Here is a 20,536-nt window from a genome sequence, read left to right as displayed (position 1 = left end):
AGCTGGGTATAAGTTTGGCATACAGTGCATATCAAAGCAGATTTTCTATTTCATTCAGCAGAACTTATTTGCCTGTTTTATTGCGGTTTTTAGTGATATGCGAACTCTGAAATTCAAAAAGCCAACTAAAGATATTTACATTTTCACTGCCGTCAATCAAAATTATGGCAACAGCCAATGAACCATGAAAAACAGCTCAACTTTTTAAGCTAAATACCCCAGACATGTTTAATAAAGGTTTTTGTTGTTGTTAAAGTGGCACAAAACCACATAGCTTATCTAGGAGAGTTTCCACAAGATAATGTACCATTTTCAGTCAGGCTGTAACAGATTCTTTTTTCCAAACTGCATTGAATTAATTAAATTAAAAGTCACTCACACAGCATTCATGTGAAAGAGGTTTTTTATTTTCTTATATGTATGTATATTTATTGATATTTGAATGGTGTTATTTATAGTGCTTCAATAATTTAGTTATAAATAATAACTTTTATGTTAATAACTTTTAAGCTGAAATCCCAACTGTCGATGAGCACACTATGTCAAAACCTGGTGAGGTCAAAATGTTGCCCATTAAATGATAGAGAGTATATAATAATTTCTATCATATTTTTCCATTTATTAAATACTGTAAAAGTTTTGAAGGAAACAACCCTAAAAAGAAGCTTCTTTAGAACAGTAAAACAGTTATTAATACCATAATAGTACCATAATAGTCATAACTATTAATGCCCCAAGTTTCAACCGAAAAGGTCCCCTCTACTAATTGTGGACACCTACAAATAACTTATTACTTACAAATTACTGTCTTATCATTATTAAATATTTACAACAACTTCTATCCCTTTGGTCTGTAAAAAACAATAACTGAAATTTTTCAATAAAAATAAGGTCAGTGTTGAGTGTTTTTTAAATAATTTACCAAATAAAGTATGGTTTTCAACGTTCTACAAAAAAAAGGCACAATGAAGTCTAGAAAAGTCTAGAAAAGATGCCCAAGCTGCCAGGTGAGGGCATCCATCTGATAAAAATCCATCCAAAAATAACCAGTGTTGTTACTGTTGGAATTATACGTAATTAACAGTAGTTTTGCTAGTTCCCCTTACAAGCCCTCCAGACTCCTCTGCTTACATCCTCCCTCCCACCCTTGAGTTCTACAAAGTCAGCATTTCGTTTCCCGTTATGTGTGTCTCACTCCACTGTGATCCTCCACAGAATGAGAGGACTGCCATCTTACGACCTTGATGTCTTATCACTCTTGGACAAGCTGTTTGCATGCTCTTTGTATTTATTAAGCTTTGTCATCATTCCTTATCGTTTCATCATTTTTTGAACAAGCTCCTCTCTGAATAATATTCTGCTATCCCAGAATATGTCCTGAGCACTGATCTGGTACAATTGCAATAACAAGTGAATGATTCATGGCATTACCGTACCCAAATTCGCAAGTAGCCAATCAGAAGCGCGATCTACTGTCCTGATATCCTACGATATCAAGTCACTGACCTGATATGCCCCCATATCACGGTCACTTTGAAGTAAAGTAGTGTTACTGTACGATGAATTGAAAAGAGGTTTTACCAATAAAACAGAACTTCGTAATTTAAATTTAGCGGTGTCGGTCGTAAAAAGAGAAAAACTTTCCCACCAAAACTAAACTTGAGCGCGTTCGCCAATTGCGCGATGTTTGCCGACGAGTACTGAGACATTCAGACTGAAAAAAAAGGAGTCGAAATTTCAAAATTTTTCGCTTTATTTTGATTTTGAAAATTTAGAGAATGAAACTCTAAACAAACGAGTGGAAAAAAGGCAGAAGAAGAACTTGGTATAAGTGTTGAAGACCAAGTCAACACAATTTGCAATACGTACCTAGCAAGCATGGCTTCAACAGAGCGATAAATATAACCGGAGTTTTGGCTGAATTTGGGTACGGTAAATACCTAATCGTACCTTTTTGGTACGCTTCGGCTGCATATCTGGCTCGTTTGGTCTCGCCATGGGTATTTTGGCTCGACTGCGTCTCGCCAAAATACGAACCATGGCTCGACCAAACTCGCCTGATATGCAACCGAAGCGTACCAAAAAGGTACGATTAGGTATAATTATCATTCCAGTGAGGTGTATGATGAGTACCAGTTATCACACCTCTCCGACCTGTGCTATGTCATCTGTAGTTTTCTGTGGTCAATTTTCTCCAGGTGAACAAGACTATTAAAGTGTGTTAAGGTGCATCAGGTTATTCCAGTTTGATTTCAACAGTACACTTGAATGTTTCATGAGACAATAAAAGCACATTGCATCTGATTAAGTCTTTAAGTAATCCTTTTCTGAAAGATGGAAAATGTTTATAAGTGGCTACTCAAGGTTTAATGGAAGTATGATTTACCATCTAAATAAAGGTCTCAGCAGTAAAATTAAAGTGTACTCTTTTTAAATTAAAAAAATAATACTCTGTGATCAATTGAAATTAAAATATTTTTTAGTTTAACAAAAGCAGTCTGAGAAGACTTTTACTTTTGCCAAAAAGTAACATATGCAACAAAATGTGCAGCATCACTGTTTTAAAAATGTAAGTTGCAATACTATTATTATGATGAATAGGAAAAAGATACGGCTTCAAATGTTCTGCAAATGCTTTGATCTCTTCAGCCATAGTGTCCTGGGAAAAAAAGATCAGATATTAAGTGATACCAATTTCTGTCCTGCTTTTGTTGTCTTAATAGTTGAAAGTTAGGCTTGTAAACTAATTGACATGCTACAATCCCCTGTCTAGAGCTAAGAATTAGAAATTCTGTGGCTTTCTGCTTATTTGTATTACCTGTTGTACCGTTTTCATAAGGCTGATCTCAACAAGGTAGGACTCTGAAATGGGTTGGGATGACTGTGGATCATTAACACTGGCAACCTGAAAATATGTGAACAACACATTATGTAAAATTAATAATCAACAACAATGCCCCAAGGTCTGTAAGGCAAATTAAAAATTCATGCTATATATGAACCCAGAATTAATCAGCAGAGCTGTTCAATGGTTAGACCTTGTTATTGCTAGGATTGGAAATGACTTATTACTTACTCTGCAAACTTGACTAACAGTGATCCTCATGTGTCCTTTTACAAAATAATATCCCTTCAAGACAAATTCACTCTCATACCTACAGTGACAGAAAAGAATGTTTGAATAGCTGCAACACATAACAGTACGTAGCCCTTCTTATTTGACCCCCTAACACTCTCGGCCTTAGCAATAAATATTATTATAAACATTTATCATAAGCATGCAGGTCAAAAAAAAAGACACTGATTGCTAAAGGAAACTGGATTGATAAATATAAAATCTTGAAACAAGAAAAGACTGGCAAATGGTAGTCTCCACTCAGGTCAAAATGGCCCATCAGTTTGGAGATTATTGTCACATGAAGTATCTAGGAGTATTGCTATTCCCTCCTGAATGGGATGCTAGTCTATTGCAGGCCACCCCAAGCATTTTACCAGGTTACCCTTTGGAACAGTTCACTGGAATCCACATATTCTCCTATGTTGCTCAAAATGACAACACAATGAATGTGGGTGAAATACTCAAACCCAGACTGCTTGTTCCAGAGCCTAATATGCTAACCATTTGGCCACCATGCCTGCCACAACTAAAAATACAAAACAAAGTGAAGTAGTGATAGAACAACTGACCTAAATCCAACCTCTTTAAGGAAAGTTGTCAGATTGTCACTTGTTGACACCTCCACGCAACTGCGCAATAATGTGCTCCGACTTTTATCACCCATTTCACTTTGGCCAACATAACGCAGTTGCCTGTTAAGGGAAAAGTTTTTGAATATCTTGAAATTGGCAAATATGACAGAAGCTGTGTGATATGAGTTTAATTATCTTCACTTCAAAGCAGTATAATGCTTACCATGGTGCTTTTGGATCATCTAGAGAGTGCCGTGCTCTTAGGGAAACACTGCCACCAGGGCTGCCTTTAGAAACAACAACAAATACCACATAAGACTTTGATTCCAAAGAACATGGGACCTCTTTGACAGGTTTTGTCAAAGATTGAAAAAAATATACTCTAAGTTTAAATCTAAGGCTGAACTTTACAATAAATTAGTGATACTTAGACAGGATGAAAGAGAGTTCTAACTTTGAGAGGGTCTATTATACTTTGGTGGTCGATTTTGAGTGGCCGATTTTTTAAGCCGATTTTGAGTGGCAGTCCGCTGGCACATCTTTAATATCTGACGTTACAGTAGGGAAATTTATTGTGGTCTCGGTCTTCAGGAAAAAAAAAAAAAGAAAATTGCAGATGAACAAAGTACGGCAGTCTGCAGACTGTACAACCGCCTCCTTTGAACTTAATGAGGATATTTATGTAAGGTAAATAGTCTGTTCTAAGCAGCTTGAAGTGAAATTCAGAAGAAATTCAGAGAAGAGGCCACAATGATGATGATGATGATGCCACAGATTTGCAGAAATGAGGTGGAGAGAGGCACTGTAAAAGTTATTTAATTTATAAGTTAACCTGAGAATACAACATGTTATGACAGTATGAGGTCAAAGACTACACAAAACAACTTAAAACTAACTTATTATGCTTAAATATTTTTTAGGCCTGGTCAGTGTAATAAGTCACACAAATCTAATAAAAAGTTCTTTTATGAAAGCTCTATTCAAGAATTCAACTAAACTTCCAAGAATTATGCGCTTATTACCAAGTGTATACAGCATTTCATGGTCCACAAACGTCGCAACTTGTCGAGATGCCCCATCACATAATCCTCTGAGTCTATGCAACAGAGTGTTTACAGATTCTTTTCCTACACTTCCTTGCAAAAAGTATTCAAGTTGATTTTGCCTCCCAGCCACCGCCATTTTCTCTCCAATCATCGGATATTCCGACGATCCTACGATATATTCTCGGCTAAACCCCGAATATATCCCGAAGATCTACACGGCTTTATGGAACGAAGTGGCATTGTTTTACCAAGTTGTGAACGTTACAATTTTGTTATCAACACTTCAATGTTCATTTGCGTTAAGAAAAATCATTTCGGAATGACGGTGAGTGGGCATTAGAATTTCGCACTTTGCCGTGAAAAATTCTCGTGTATTCGGAAAATGGCGCGGGACTGGAGAATTATTTCCCAAGACGCCTTGCGTGACTACAAGAGTTGTGAAAGAGAGAACTTGATCACAGAGGACGCCATCCATCTAGGAACTGACGGAACACCAAGACCTTTGTGGGAAACACCACCAAGTAGCGAGGGCCCTAGAGGCTGTAACCATCAGCAACATGACCACGACTGAAGAACCACAAGTCGAAGAGAAACAGCCAGTTGAGAAGACAGTTGTTGGTAAGTCTCGCTGCGCGGTGAAAACCTACGTTGCATGCCAAATTGAAAGCGACATCGCGAACATGTGCGTCGTAATAGCGTGAATATGAATTGTTAATGTATATTGTCACGATAGGTTTTCCGGCCACATGGCATGTTCTTATTGCCTAGATTTTGTTTCTTTTTACAACTGTGGTGGTGTACTCTTGACTGACTTGACTTGTTTGCCAACTGACGTGGCTTTTCGATTTTTTCAGCCAGTAAAGTGAGCGGTACGGTGAAATGGTTCAACGTAAAGAATGGTTATGGCTTTATCAACAGGTTAGTTTAAATCGGTTTCTTCTTTTTCGTCTCCTTTCGTTCTCGCTTACGTCGATTTTGCTTTTTTAACACATTCGTTTAGTTTGTCTCGGTTAATTCATATTTGAAATACGCGTTTACTTCGGCGCGTCGATGGCGAGAGCATAGCGAAGTTTTCGTTTCACTCTAGAAGGCCACGCTGTGAGCTAATTTGCATTTTCCAAATTTCCCACACAAAGTCCTGATCTTAGTTTGTTTTGCTATCTTCCCTAGAGATGACAACAAGGAAGATATATTTGTTCATCAGGTGAGTTATCTAATCAAAGTAACTAAACAGAGAATTTTATGGATGTCTTGGTGTGAAATATTGCACTTAGTACGCTAGTACAGTGTGTATTTAAACTTTGATATGAGCTAGTATGGCGGAGTTTGGGCGAATTTTGGTTTCTTTTGTTTGGATCAGAAATCATAAAAAGAACATGGTTACCACCAGTGGCTAATCTGTATTTTTACTGCGGTTTTTCCTTTTTGATGTATTTTAATATTAACAGCTTTTGGCAATGGTATTTATTTAAACCTTTGAGCTAATTCTTGTTTGCAATTTGAAGTGTCCCTCTCCTATTTGGAATTCATATGTTTTTCTGATCGCAAATATCCCTTTCTTCCAAAAAGAACTCTTGCTTAAAAAGTAAAAATCCAATAGGCCAAGTATTTTAGCTGCTTAGAAAGTAGTGGTTTTCATGTAATGGCACTGTTAAGATAACTGAGTATTTTTTAATTAATTTACACCCTAAAGGAAAATAAGGTACCGGTAAATATTATGTTTTTAAAAAAATTAAAGACCTCTCAACTCAAGGTGATCTTCCTATATCAGTCAACCAAGCTCAGTAACTCAAGAGCAGTCTAAATTGAATGAATCACTGAAAGATACATAATTCAATGCAAGGACAGAGTGATAAGTTGTTAAGATTTTGAAGTGGAATATAATGTTTCCTTTGCATTTGATACCAAACGTACCTTACAATCACTGTTTGATTCCATTCAATCAATTGATTAATCAATCTTTATTAACGTGGTCAGCATGCTTAGCTAAAAAGCTAGTTTGTAAGAAAAATCAAAGGCTCTTCGAGCAACCTCATGGTAATTTGGTAATTCGATGAAGTGCCGACCTTCGCATTTTTTTCTAAATAAGTGTCCAATTAAGTAATTCAATCTCATTTTATTTGCGTTTGAATGTTTTATTTTTCCACATGAGTTGCGTCATTGATGGTTCGTGCTCTCAGGTTTCGTAGCTCTATTCAGTTTTCACCACAAAAATATTTACCGGTTAGTGTATTACCTTTGATCCTTTTTAGCGTTAAGTAAATTTTTTTTGTGAATATCTATACTTTTCTGTCAGCACGTATAGCGTTATTTTTGAGCAGCGGATAAAATTCGAGAGAAAGATACGCCCGAGCACTCCGTGTTTCTGCTCGACTCAAAAAGATGAAAAACAGATGACGTGACACGAGGTGACGTCACGCGAAACAGAAACGTGCTGTGGATTCAAGCTGTGGATGTGGTGTTAACTACAACACGTCACATGGCGAGCGTAATAATTTTTTAACCGTAACTACGTGTAACTCACAGCTGCTATCAGTAATGTCACAATTTCACTTAATTTGCCTTTCAATGTTTTCTTGCGTGAATGGGTCATTGATAGTTTTTTTTTCTTCAAATAAGCGTTCAATAATGTGCCTTTGAATGTTTTATTTTTCCATGGGAATTGTGTCATTGATGGTTCGTGCTCTCAGGCTTCGTAGCGCGAATTCTATTTCATCACAAAAGTGTAACCTTTGATCCATTTAGCATTAGGTAAATTTGTTTTGTGGATATGTTTACTTTTCTGTCAGCACGTATAGCGTTATTTTGAGCAGCGAATAAAACTTGAGAAAGATGCGCGTTTCTGCACGACTCAAAAAGATGAAAAACGGATGACGTGACACGAAGATAATGTGACGCGAAACAAAATCGTGCAGCATGAATGTTGTGTTTACAATAAAGACGCGGTAACTGCATGTAGCTTATAGCTGCTATCAGTTATGTCACAATCTCACTTCATTTGCGTTTGAATGTTTTCTTAGGTGAATGGGTCATTGATAGAGTATGCTCTACGGCTTCGTAGAGCGAATTCTATTCTCTTTTATCACCAGAGGATAAGTGTAATTGATCCTCTTTCGATTTGTTTTGTAAAAATTCAACCTTGTTCCCTGAAAGAGAGAGACCCTGGGAATGAGGTTATAGGATAATTTGTTTTTGATTGACATGTGCTGAATGGCGTTTTAAACAACCTTTCTGTCAGCACGTTAATGCATGAATTAATTGCGGTTTAATATCAGAATGGAGTGACGGAAACACGTCACTTCAAGTTCGCGAATCATCACTACACCTCATTACCATTCGGTAAAAACTAAGCCTAAAAGATATTTATTGGTTCTGTGGATATCCACTTGAGAACAAGCATCTGCTAAAGTGTTTTGGTTGAACTGTACCTATTTGTCCTTCTCTTCTACACTGAATGCTACACAAGTTGTCATAGAAACTTTGTTCTGCTCTTTGGAATCAAAAAGCTACAACTTAATTCAAAATTTTGAGTGTGCTAGAAGAAGGAGTACTCTTGTTCCATGTGCACACCAATCAACATGTTAGGCCAAGTAAAACAGAACAAATGTTTCTTGTCCAGATTTCTATCAAAAAGAGAGCGGGTGGGTGTTTTTTTTGTTACTTGTTATTTATTATTTTGTTGTATTCCTTACCTGCGTTGTTCGAATATTGATGTTTTTTCCTCTATCCTCAAATTCTCCAGAAGTGAACTTGCAAAATAAATCCTGCAAGGTAATTGACCTATCCAGTATGGACCTAGTGTACCAAGGCTTTAAATTTTGGCCTGAGTTCATACTAAAATGCCAGCAAAATCCACGACTTACAGAATTTTCAACTCTTTATAAAGTGAAAGTACGCCTGTTCTTTTTTGTTCATTCCAACTTTTCAATAAATAACAAATATCGTAAAGACTTGTGTATAAGCCGCACTCGTAGATCAGCCGCACCCCCAACTTTGAAGCTTGATTTTGAGAAAAAAATAAAAACTTGAAATCCCAATACCTTTTAAAAAGGATGCTGTTTTGACGATATATATATATATATTTTTTGCTTAAGTCCAATGTGGAAAACGATGAAATTTGACTGGAAATGACGAGCACAACAGATAGAGAACGATACAAAACGTTTCCTTAGTAACCGCACAAAGAGAGAAGTCTGGGGTCAAGTTACGTTCGATCGTTGGTCGGTCCTGTAAACAACATGAAAAAGTTCGATTTCTAACCATTTCCGCTGTGTGTTGATAAAAATTTGTTGCTCAATGGAAGTTTACAAATAAGCAGCTTTGTGGAGGAATAGAGATCCATGTCAGCTCAAGTTTTGCTGCTCAAAAGAGGTGCAAATAAATCCTTTGAAAGAAAAACTGACGAACAATTCGTGTCTGAGGAATTAACGGCTGCTTTAGGGGCCAGACTTTTTTTTACCAAAAGCAATGATCGACAGCAGCAGGTTTCAATATGTTAAATATTATTTAGTCAATGTTTTTAGTGCTTTTTCTGACCCCAGCCTAGGCAATTTACACCCCTCAAAAGCAATAATTATTGTCTCGTAGATAAGCCCCACCCACGATTTTGAGCCTAAAATTTCAGCAAAAAAACTGCGGCTTATACACGAGTTTTTACGGTAAAGAAGCCTTAGCCATGTTTTATACTGTCATAAAACACGACGGGCATTTGAGAACACGAGGGAAATTATGTAGAGTGTTTTATGACACAATAAAACATGGCTTAGGCTTCTTTAGTTTTTTGATGCAGCGAGTAAAAATAAGGTCTTGCAAATGTACAACAAGAGCGACCGAACAAAGATGAAAATCAGCAATTAGTTTACGGGAAAACCAGAAAACTGACACAATTTCATTCAGTAATCGACGTAAAATAAGCTTAAGGCTAAGCATTTCAGGTAAGTTTTTTACCTTTCAATCTTGATATTGTCTTTTTGAACTTCAATAGAAGAGATATGAAGCTAAGTGCATGACCACTATAAAACAACATTCATTCACCGTCTCTGAGTGCAATTTCGTCTCAGCATAGCATAGTAGTCTCAATGACAGCCATCCCTTGCTTCGTTTGACTTGAACAAGGCGTATAATTTCCAGAAAAGGCATTGCTTCGGATGTTCCCGTTAACCTTAATTGTTGTCACGATTTTCCAGCATGAATAGACTATTTAAGAGGAGATTTAATCTTCGAAAGAAAACTCTCTCGCTCGTTTGAGTTTCATTCAACTCAAGATGTCAACACCATGCCACATTTTTTCCGCCACCTCATAATTTCACTTTGTTTACATCAAAATGAAATATCCAGTGCATTAATACCTAAAAAGGAAAAAGTAAAACAATTATTCCATTCGCCCTTGTTGGATAGGAGTGGTTATAGCCAACGAACAGTCAACGATGCGCGAAGCACTCGATGCTGACGAATAACAATAAAACATGATTTTTCTATGTTTTGTACTCTGATAAAACATAGGTTTTTAGCCAATCAGAGCACGCGTAGACTCCTATCTATATTATAACAAATAATAAAAAAAGAGATGCAGCCCCAAAAAATGAAGTGGATTGAAATGAAAAACATTATATTTTTTTACTTGGCCTTAAGAAAACAAAATTTAAAAAAACCTGGCAAACCTGGCTCAAAGACAACTCGACCCGTGCTTTCAGTTTGTGGACATTCTAGTTAATAAACATCGGCAGCTCAACATTTTAACAGCAATAAAACATGTTTAATTTTCAGTGTAAATGGGATGTTAGCTTAGCTTATTTATACACTTCTAAGAAGTTTTTATTTTCCTTTTTTGGTGGCAAAAACTAGCTTTTAAGCTAAGTGTTCTGACCATACTAAATAAAGTATTGTATTGAATGTTAGTCCCAAGTTGTAACTACATGTATGGCTAGTGAATTTGGATAAAACAGACCTTGGATTGATTTCATTCCGTTCTTGATCATGTCACAAAAGTCATGTTGATTGTCGTTTTGTTTAATCTCCAGACTGCCATCAAGAAGAACAATCCAAAAAAGTACTTGCGCAGCGTTGGAGACGGAGAGACCGTGGAGTTTGACGTTGTATCTGGAGCAAAGGTATGTAACTTACAGTACCAGCATTTGGTAAATTGTCTCAAGAAAACACATTTTTGAATATTCCATTTTAAAATATCAAAGCTAAACATCTAGATCAATTTTTGTCCTACTTGTGGTATATGTTTCAGACACAATTACAAAAGTTTAACTCTTTCGGTGCGGTTGTCGAGAAAACTCGACATCTCATTTCGTGACTCTGAGTGCGGATGTCGAGTTTTCTCGACATGATAAACAATCCCAGATTTCCTTTCGAAACTGCCTTCAATAGGGACGCTATGATCAATAATTACTTCAGATACCCTCTCGGAGAACTGGAAAGCGTGACAAGCACGATCGTTTGCCATTTGAAAATGATGGCGGAGTATTATCGACAAATTCCTGTTACAATGTTGCTGTTTACGGCTAAAGGACATTTAAACATGGCGTCGAATGAGAAATTTTCAAACGAGGAGTGCTTCGGAGAAGATCCTAGCCGACTTTTGCCGAGAATATAACAGTTGTGGTTAACCAATCAAGCGATTTCAATGAACAGATTGAGTATTTGAGACGCGGCTATTGCAAAACAATGATTTCAACCTTCACGCTTGGGAAGGAAGCTATCTGATGGCGAACGAAATTGCTGAAAGGACCACGATGCAATGAATTTATGAAAAGGTGGCTTTATACGATGTAGAATTATGCTAGGCACAACTCCTGAAAATCGTAATTAAATTGCTTAAACAGAACTAAAGATATTGTTGAATATGATGCGTGACTGTTTGGTTCAACGCACTGTGAAAAAAATGCAGCACTGCGAGGGAGTAAGGTCAACAGAAAAGTCAGCACCGAAAGAGTAACAATAGCACGTGCGAACTTTACATGTTAGAACTCGGGCAGAAATTTGACAGCGCTGTTTTTGTTCTTGTCGAATTAGTGGAATGTGAACTTTGATTGTGCTCCGGCGTAACTGGTCTGGTTTCTCACATTTAGAGTATAGGACAGATTATTTACGTTATTTGTGTCACGCGACATCAATCGACACGCCATCTGCCGTGAGCGCTGATCCGTCCATCAGTCTTTTGTCCACATCGATGTTGTTGCTTGCGTCTCTCTTTTGCATCTGTTTCGTCTGTCCACCGTTTGCGAGCGTTTACTCATCAATCCACACGGCAATTGGACTCACTTGTTTCGCTCCCTGTTCCAATTGTTCACCTTTTCCAAGTCACGATCTTACCTGTTGCTCACTCATCATAGTCACCAAGAGCTCATCAGCTCACACCAAATCCTCTAGACATCTTTGCGTCACTCCACCGAGACCAACTGTCTCAACTGAGGCTCACCTCTTCCAAATTCACGTGACCATGTAGGCGGACGCTCAATTCCTCATTGGGTGGGTAGGTGTGTCCATTCCTCGATCGCCCTATACTTTCGGAGCTGGGTGTTGCATCAGTGCATATCCGATTCTCTAGCAGACATGCCTGTTTTTCGTTTTCCTCTCCCAACTAGATCTTTTCCTCGTCAATCAATTATGCACACCAATGAACCATGACAGCTCACTTTTAGATCCCAGACATGTAGTTTTGTTGTTGTTGTGGCACACCACATAGCTTATCTGGTTCCACAGATTGTACCATTTCAGTCGGCTGACTGTCAGATCTCCACTGCATTTTTTTTCACTCCTTTTGCGGTTTTTTTCTTTTTTTTTTTTGTGTTTTGTGTTTTTTTGTTTTTTCTTTTTGTTCTTTTGCTGTCACTGTTGCTATGTCACCTGTGAGGTTGTTCATTAATTTAGAGGTGATCACTGATGTTCTTTCTTTTAGTTCTTTGCTTTGGGAAGCTGAGCTGGCTGACTCTGATTTTCTTCTTTTTTTCTTTTTTCTGTGTTTGACTGGCTTCTTTTGTAGTTTTTCTTGTTTGTTCTTTTCGTTTCCTCCCCTCCACTTTTGACACTTCTTTCTTCTGTCTTGTCTTTTTTTTCTTCTCCCTTTTTTTGTAGTGTTGAGTGTTTTTTTTTTGGTTTTTTTCGGCTGTCTCTTAGTTTGGTCTGGATTTTGTCTTCCTTTTCTTTTGTGGACGTCTCGCCCCTCCACTCGTTTTGTTTTTGTGGTTCGTTTCTTGACTGTCTCTTTTTCTGTTTGTCCTGGTGATTTGCGCTGCGGTGGGGCTCCTCCGTCTCTCCGTGTGTTCTGGTCTTCTGTCTGCCTCCCCTCGCTCTTCTCTCCTCCTCCCCCTGAGTTCTCTCCTTTCTTCCCGTTTTGTGTCTCCTCCCTGTGTCCTCCCTGGAGGACTGCCATCTTGACCTTGATGTCTTTCCCCTTCTGTTCTGCTCTTCTGTCTCTTCTTTGTTTCTTTTTTGCTCCTCTCTGTTTCTGTTCTTCTCTGCCTTTCTTTGTGTGTTTGTCGGCTGTTTGGTCGTTCCCTCTCCTGTGCTGTTTGTGCTTTTTTGGCTGTGTGGGTCGTTGTCTTTTTCTTTCTCTCTTTCCCTTTTAGTTGCTTTCTCCTTTCTCCTTCTTCTCGTTTTGTCGTTTCGCGTGTCTTCTGGGGGTTTGTCCTTTGTTTCTGTTTCTCTGATTCGGCTTCTGTTCTGTGCTTTTCTCTTTGTGTCCTGGCGGTGCTTTCTGTCTGCTTTGTTGTTTTGTGGGCTGCTTCTGCTCTCCTGTTGGCGGGGTTCTGGCCTCTTTTGTTCTGTTGTCTGTTGTCTGGCTGTCTCGTCGACTCTGTGGGTGGGTGCTGTGTCTTCCTGGCACTGTATGTTTTGTTTCTCTCTTCTCTTTTGTTTCTGTTCTGTGACCTTGTTTCTGTTGCTTTCTTCTCTCCCTTTTTGTCCTTTCTCCCTTTTTCTCTCTCTAGATGTTTGATCTCCTCGTCCTCTTTTTCCTTCTCCTTCTTTTTCATTTCCTCGGTCGACACTGATGCTGGCTGGATTGTTCTTGGACTGGTATGGTGTCTCCCCAGGTCTGCCTTTCGTTTTGTTTGCTCCTCTGTGGTGCTTTTTGCGTTCTGGTCTTTCTCTTTTCTCTCCCTGTGTGGTGTCTCCCGCTGCTTTTCGCTTTCTCTTTCCACCTCCTGTCCCTATTCCTGGTGTGTGCACTGACTTCCCTCTTGTTGTCGTTGTCCTTTTCCCTCCACCCTCGCTTGTCTCGACTTTTTCCCTTTCCTTCCACATCGCGTTCTGTTGTTTTTGTTCTTGTTCTTCGGCTGTGTGTCGCGTTTTTCCTGTCTGCTCTGTGCTTTTGTCTTTGCCGTGCTCTGGGCCTGCTCAGGGCTGCCTTTCCAATTCACTGTCTGATTCCCTGGACTTCTTGGTGTCGTTTCTTGCTGACTTTACTTTAGTGATGCTTTTGTGGGAGTTCTCTTTATTTCAGATGCTCGCTCTCGACTGTCCCCCTCCTGCATTTTCTAGACTTTGGGGTGATTATTTTGGGTGCGCGACTGTGGGAGGACACATGTGTGTGTGCTCGATTTCGAGTGAGGTGGGGGGCACTGTTTGTCCTGCTATGCAGTATGGTCCCGTACCTGGTCGTGTGCGGTGTGTGCGCTCTGTCGCTTTCTGTCCACCGTCGCCTTTGTGCTCCATCCTTCCTCTGAGTCTTCGAGTGTTGTCTTCTTCTTGTTCTTCCCCCTTTCTCTCCTCTCTTCCGCTCTCTCTTCCCATTTCCCTCGTGTTTGCGCTGTTTTCCTTTTTTCTTTTGTGCTGTGGTGGGCTTTTCCCTTTCCGTGATTTCGTGTATTGTGGCGCGGGACTGGGATTATTCGCGCCTTGCGTGCCGGTTTGAGAGAACTTGGACGCCATCCATCTAGGAACTGACGGACACAAGACCTTTGTGGGAAACACCACAAGTAGCGGGGCCCTAGGGCTGTACCATCCCATGACCACGACTGAGACCTCGGGCAGTGAGAGACAGTTGTTGGTTCTCGCTGCGCGGTGAAACCTACGTTGCTCCTTAGCGACATCGCGACTTGCGTCGCGTGGTGTTGTGTTCGGGTCCGGCGTGCCTGTCTTTTTCTGTGGTGTCTCTTGCTGCTGACTTGCCTGCGTGGCTCGCGTGTGAGCGTCGGTGTGGTCCGGATGGTCGTCGCTCCTTGTCTCTCCTCGTCGTCTCCTTCTTTTCGTCTTTTTCCGTTCCTTCGCGCGTCGTGGCGGAGCTAGCGGGTCTCCGTCTCCCTCTTTGTGGGGTGGAGTCTGTGTGTGTGGTGTGTTACCAGATGTTTAGCTTGGCTAGGCGGTGGGTTGTCTTTTGTTCTGACATGTTCCAGTCTCTTTTCGCTTGTTTTTGCTTCTGTTTTTCTTTTGTTCTTTTGCCTCTTCTTTGCTTTTTTTGTCCTTCCCTTTCTCCACTCTTCTCCTTTTTGCTGCTGAGTGGTTCTGTTTTTTTTTTTTTTGTTTTTTTTGCCTCTCCTGGCGTCTTCCTTTCCGTCATTTTCCTGTGTTGTGTTGTGTGTTCGTCTTTCTTCTTTGCCTGTAGTTCTTCTTTCCCTGGGCTCTGCTGTGTTTGCTTTTTTTTTTGCTTTTCTCCTTTCTTTTGTGTGCTAGTGGGTACTCTTGTTCCTTCACACTTCGCTGTGTTTCTGGCGGCGGGTGTTCTTGTTGGTTCTTGTTTCCTCTCCTCTTCTGGTGCTTCTCCTGCGTTGCTTCGTCGTGTCGGCTTCTGGTCTCTCCCCTCTTCCGCTGTCTCTCCCTTTCTCTTGCCCCTCTGCCGCACCCACTTTGCTGTTCTCCTTGGCTCTTTTTCTGTCCTTTTTTCTTGCGGCACACAGATAGGTGTCCGTTGCGCCGAGGTCTGGGGTCTCCGTCGGTCCTGCTTTGTGTCTGTGCTTTGGGTGAGATCTTGCTCTCTGCTGCGTGCTCCTTCTCTGCGCTTCTGGCGGCTGCTGCTGCTGTCGGGTCTTTCTTGTCGTGTTCTTCTGGCTTCCCCCTCGCTTGTCTCTAGAGCCCCACCCCGTTGGCCTTCCGCCTTTTTCTTCTCACGCAGGCATTTGAGCAGGGTGGGTGTTTCGCGCTCTCTTGTTTTCCTGGTCTTCTGTACCGGAGCGACAAGATGTCTGCAGCTGACACTTTTGTTCGCGTGCGGCGCTGGTTGTCTTTTCTTCGTAGGAGATGGCGTGTCCACTACATTCTCTCTCTCCTCGCCATCCTCTCCCGCTCTTCCCGCTTGTGTCCTTCTTGACTATGGATTGTCGTCTTCGCTCTCTCCTCTTCTCTTGTGCCTCCTTCTCCGCCACCTCTCCTCTCCCAGTGCATTCGAAGTCATTCTCCTGGGGGTGCCCAGTCCGAGGGGCCTCGTGCTGAGATCATCATGATTTCTGTTTGTCTCTGACTGGTGCGGCGCGTGACTCCTTCTTCGGGATGCGCCCCAAATGAGCGGGTGGCATGTTTCTTGGCCTGCAATCCTGGCACCTGGCTCAGGCACTCGCCCGTGCTTCGTGTGGACATTCTGTCGGGCTCCATGCATCATGTTAGTGTTGGGATGTTGTAGCTTCACCTGGTTTTCCTTTTTGTGGCACAGCTTTTGCTGTGTTCTGACATGCTTGTATTGTTTGTGTTAGTCCCAGTTGTACTACATGTATGGTTGTATTGGATCAGACCTTGGATTGATTTCATTCCGTTCTTCATGTCACAAGTCATGTTGATTGTCATTTTGTTTTCTCCAGACCCATCAGAGACATCAGTCTTCGCAGCGTTGGAGACGGAGAGACCGTGGAGTTTGACGTGTATCTGGAGCAAAGGTATGTAACTTCAGTACCAGCATTTGGTAAATTGTCTCAGGAAACACATTTTTAAATATTCCATTTTAAAATATCAAAGCTAAACATCTAGATCAATTTTTGTCCTACTTGTGGTATATATTTCAGACACAATTACAAAAGTTTAAGCCAGGTTTGCTTGCCGTTTTCACGCCAGCTTGCTTGCGGCTAACTTTCACTGCATTCTGCTTGCGGTTAGCTAATTTTTGTTGTTTTGGGCAAGACTATTTTAATCTGTACTGTTTTTCAACCTACCCGGACAGTTAAATAACGCTAGAGGGAAAGATTTACTCACGATGTGTCGTAAAACTCGTACTGCTGGCTGACTGTGGAGAACGTAAGCTTTGCAAAATGCCTTTGTTCTTTGCATACGTAATTTCTGAACAACAAAGCTAGATCCAGTGAATTTGAATACAGATCAATGTTTAGCACACGTAAACGAACTTGCGTGCAAAATCTGGAGCTGTTTGTGACAATTTTAAATTTTGCCGAAATTCGATGTGTTGATTTTGCTCTCGCTCCTTCAATTAAGCTTTTTAAGCACTGCATAGAAGTCCTCTTCATATCTATTTGAACTGCACTAAAAGCTGCATAAACCCAAGCAACATTTCATTCCATGGCAGTCAGTCACAGTTTGGCTCCGAAAATTGCAATGCAAATGCATTTTTCAACCAGTCACATCACTGTTGTATGTTGTATAGCCGTCGCATTTGCTTGTTGGAATTGAAACTTTTTATTGTTTTCAAGCTTAAAAATTCCAACAGGCTAATGGGATGGCTATACCCATATGTTGCAACTAAATCCACCCCTAGTAGTATCAACTAGACTTGAGTTGATACTCATGCACTGAAGCCTTCAGATCTTATTTTTGCAATGTCTGATTTTTCCCATCTTTTTTTTTCCAGGGTCTTGAAGCAGCAAATGTAACAGGACCTGAAGGAAACCCTGTGCAAGGAAGCAAATATGCACGTAAGTATCCCTGTGGTATTGTACCACAGGCTGCTGAGCATATGACATGCTGTACATCATTGGAAACTTAATTATAGTGAAAATGAAATTGCTTAGTATGATTCAAGTACACTACTTGTGTGTTAGACTTCAAAAAAGAAGTACCATTAATGACTCGATTTATTCAATTGCCCTTGAACCAATAAGCCCCCCCCCACTGAATAACCTCCCCACCCCTACCCCTAAGTCAATGGTTTTTCTGTAGTAGGTACGCCTATTCTGATAAGTACACTTTTTTTTCTCGTCTAATATGACATGTACATGTTGTGCCTGGTGTACCAGTTCAGTTTCGTTGAGAATGATTTTTTGTTAGTTTAAAGTAGATTTAAATCCATTAGGGCAGATTTAACTTAGTTCATTTGTTGTAGTCTAAAGTAAAAAAGAAAAAAAAAAAAAAAAAAAAAAAAAAAAAAGATCCCTGTCCTCAACTAGTACCCTGGGTGCTAAATCAATTTTTTACCGCAAATCTGTTGTAGCCAAGACTTTTCTAACAATGGTAAATTTTTATCGCAGCGGACCGCCGTAGAAATTATTACCGCAACTACCGAGATAACCGTCGTGGAAGACGCCGCCCCCGAGGCCGCCCGCCCGCTACAAACGGAGAGGTCAAGCCTGAGGATGAGAGTAAGGAGGGAGGAGACTCGGGCGACCAGCGGGATCGAGACAACGACGAAGAGAGACCTCGTCGCAGGCGTCAGTACGGAAGACCACCCCCCTGGGCAAGAAACCGACGCCGCCGTCCACCACCCCCACGGGATAACGAATCAGGAGACCAGTCCGAGGAGGGGAGAAATGAAGAACAACGAGAAGAGTCGGGTGATGGAGAGGAGAGGAGACGACCCCGCCGTAGGCGACGCCCTAGGTACAGGTGAGATACTCAGCTCTGGTAAAAGAGCATTTCAGAAATAAAAAGGAAAAAGCTGCCTTTCTTGTGTTGTAAAGCTAAATTCTGAGTAATGTTCACAAAAAATCACGTTTTAAAACTGTTTTCAGACGCAGGTCTGACGAGGAGCGCCCAGAAGGCGAAGAGCAAGAAGAACGAGGCGAGCGTGATCAGGAACAAGGAGGGGAGGGTGAAGAGGTGAGATCTACTGCGAATTTCTCTCTATTTTATAGATAATATCGGTACATTATCAAGTAGCGCTTTGAGAAGAATAGAGAAAATCATCAACTGTGGAAAATTTGTCTTGACGTAACATAAAATTTGCAGGCCTAACATGAAAAGAAATGTATGACTGCAACTAAACTGCTGTGTTTTGTTATTCTTGTTTGTAGCGTCCGCCTCAGAATCGCCGCCGTCGTCCGTACAACCGCAGATATCCTCGACGCCCTCGCAGAGAGGTGAGTCAAATACAACACGACTTGATCAATTAGTCCCGATTTTGCACTGACTTTTCGAGTGTCAGACCAAAAGACGATGTTCTGAAACGTCTTACACCTGATTCCATCTGTGTACCTCAGCCGTTTACATCTACAGCTAGTTGAACTGAAATTGTTAAAAAACACAACAATTTTTACGCAGAACAACGGCAAAGAGTATAATTGTACATCGAATGGACGAATATTTTCCAAAAATCTATCGATTTTATAGTCAGTGGAAGAAAAGCCATTTAAAAATTGATCTATTTTCTGTCTTTAAGACGTATTACGAACGTAGGAGGGTGGAGGTGAAAAATTTTAGGCTACATTTTTCAACATTTTCCATCCGTGTCTTGAATATAATTTATCTCCTTTGCTCGCACTTATTTGTTCTTCGTGCTTTTTTTTACTGTCTTGTTTTTTTTTTCGTTTTTTTTTCCAGCAGGACGGGGAAAGAGGGAAAGAAGAGCACGAGTCAAAGCCAGAAAATGAACAGGCTGGGAAAGCCGACGGCACCACGGCTGCCGAATAGTTAAAACATCCAGCGAGGAGATTAGGCAACTATGAGCCTCCACTAAACATTTAATAGCTTTTTTCTCTTGTTTGCAATCAATTTTTTTGTCATCAAACTTTTAAGACAGGAACTGAACTCTCAGATTAGCACATGTTTTGTATCGATCTAGGTTTTTCTTTTCTGGTTCAGAATGTGGCTTGTTCTGAAGTGCTTTGGTTTTCTGTCCTGTGTAGTATTTAGTCACAAGTGAGGTCATAGTTGTTATGTTATGTCAGCTTTTGTATCTTTATCCATCTTGCAGCGGAATTCAATAAGTGTGAACGATCGATTTTTTGCCATCATTTTTGCCGTCGGATTATTAAAAACCGTCCATGAGAAGTGAGTGTTGTTAACTTCTTTTTAAGTAGATTTTATCTCCTATTCTGCGACTGTATGATAAATTCCTTATTTTTCCCACCCAACATTGCTGCCTTGGAGTCTTGTTTCATTGCCCTTCGCAGCGAACTCCCTTATTTTTTGCCTTGCTGCATGGACGAATTCTGACGGAAAGGAGAAACTTTTTTATGTCGGATAGATGTGAAAGACATTTTTTTGAATAATCATAATAACGAAAGGATACAGGAGTCTTGAGAATTATTATAGAAACTTTATTCTCCGCGAAGGAACCTGGCAGGCATTCGGCACTTGAGGAAATAACAATAGTTTCGGGCCCATGAGTAAACCCACGAGCAGGGTTTCATCTCGTTTATCAAAAAAAAAAAAAAAAAAAAAAAAAACGATGTCTTTTCTCTAACAAGCAAGTTTCTTTTTTTAAATATTTTTTTTTTGCGTTTTACATTTTACGTATAACTTGCTATCCAAAAGTTCCCCTCTCTGCCTTTTCCAACTGAATAACAAAAAAAAGTTGCAAGCCAATTCTGCACCATCCGTGGAATCTCTTCTCAAGTATGGAGGTGGTACTTTTTTTTATCAAGAAAGAACTATAACAGCTTCACAATTTTTCAAATGTTCCAGGAAATCGAGGAAAGAAAATACTTTCTTTTGTCTCGTAATGATTCAACTACGTTTTCCTATGGAGAGCAAAA

At 40.2% G+C, this 20,536-nt stretch overlaps 2 protein-coding genes across 3 annotated transcripts; one reads left to right on the top strand and one right to left on the bottom strand.

Moving 5' to 3' along the window:
* Positions 1–385: 385 nt before the first annotated feature.
* On the bottom strand, positions 386–5,180 carry LOC144657798 (mediator of RNA polymerase II transcription subunit 18-like). Its single transcript, XM_078518162.1, has 7 exons — positions 4,713–5,180; positions 3,914–3,977; positions 3,688–3,810; positions 3,077–3,155; positions 2,819–2,905; positions 2,613–2,659; positions 386–2,208 (listed from the first exon to the last, which is right to left on the bottom strand). The coding sequence occupies exons 1-7, from the start codon at positions 4,885–4,887 to the stop codon at positions 2,160–2,162; spliced, it is 624 nt and encodes a 207-aa protein (XP_078374288.1). The 5' UTR covers positions 4,888–5,180; the 3' UTR covers positions 386–2,159.
* LOC144657796 (uncharacterized) lies at positions 5,177–19,829 on the top strand. Of its 2 annotated transcripts, none has more exons than XM_078518160.1 (9): positions 5,177–5,354; positions 5,591–5,654; positions 5,907–5,940; positions 10,757–10,846; positions 17,476–17,539; positions 18,092–18,446; positions 18,572–18,659; positions 18,854–18,919; positions 19,383–19,829. In XM_078518160.1, the coding sequence occupies exons 1-9, from the start codon at positions 5,294–5,296 to the stop codon at positions 19,467–19,469; spliced, it is 909 nt and encodes a 302-aa protein (XP_078374286.1). In that variant the 5' UTR covers positions 5,177–5,293; the 3' UTR covers positions 19,470–19,829. The 2 variants fall into 2 exon arrangements, with proteins under 2 accessions (XP_078374286.1, XP_078374285.1); XM_078518159.1 differs by having other exon boundaries at positions 19,380–19,829.
* The last annotated feature ends 707 nt before the right edge of the window (positions 19,830–20,536 follow it).

Source organism: Oculina patagonica, chromosome 6 (genome assembly GCF_052425735.1).
Source record: "Oculina patagonica isolate OP01 chromosome 6, crgOcupat, whole genome shotgun sequence".
NCBI classification, from domain to species: domain Eukaryota; kingdom Metazoa; phylum Cnidaria; class Anthozoa; order Scleractinia; family Oculinidae; genus Oculina; species Oculina patagonica.
Note: the sequence above shows the minus strand (reverse complement) of the source record. Positions and strands in the feature narration are given on the sequence as shown.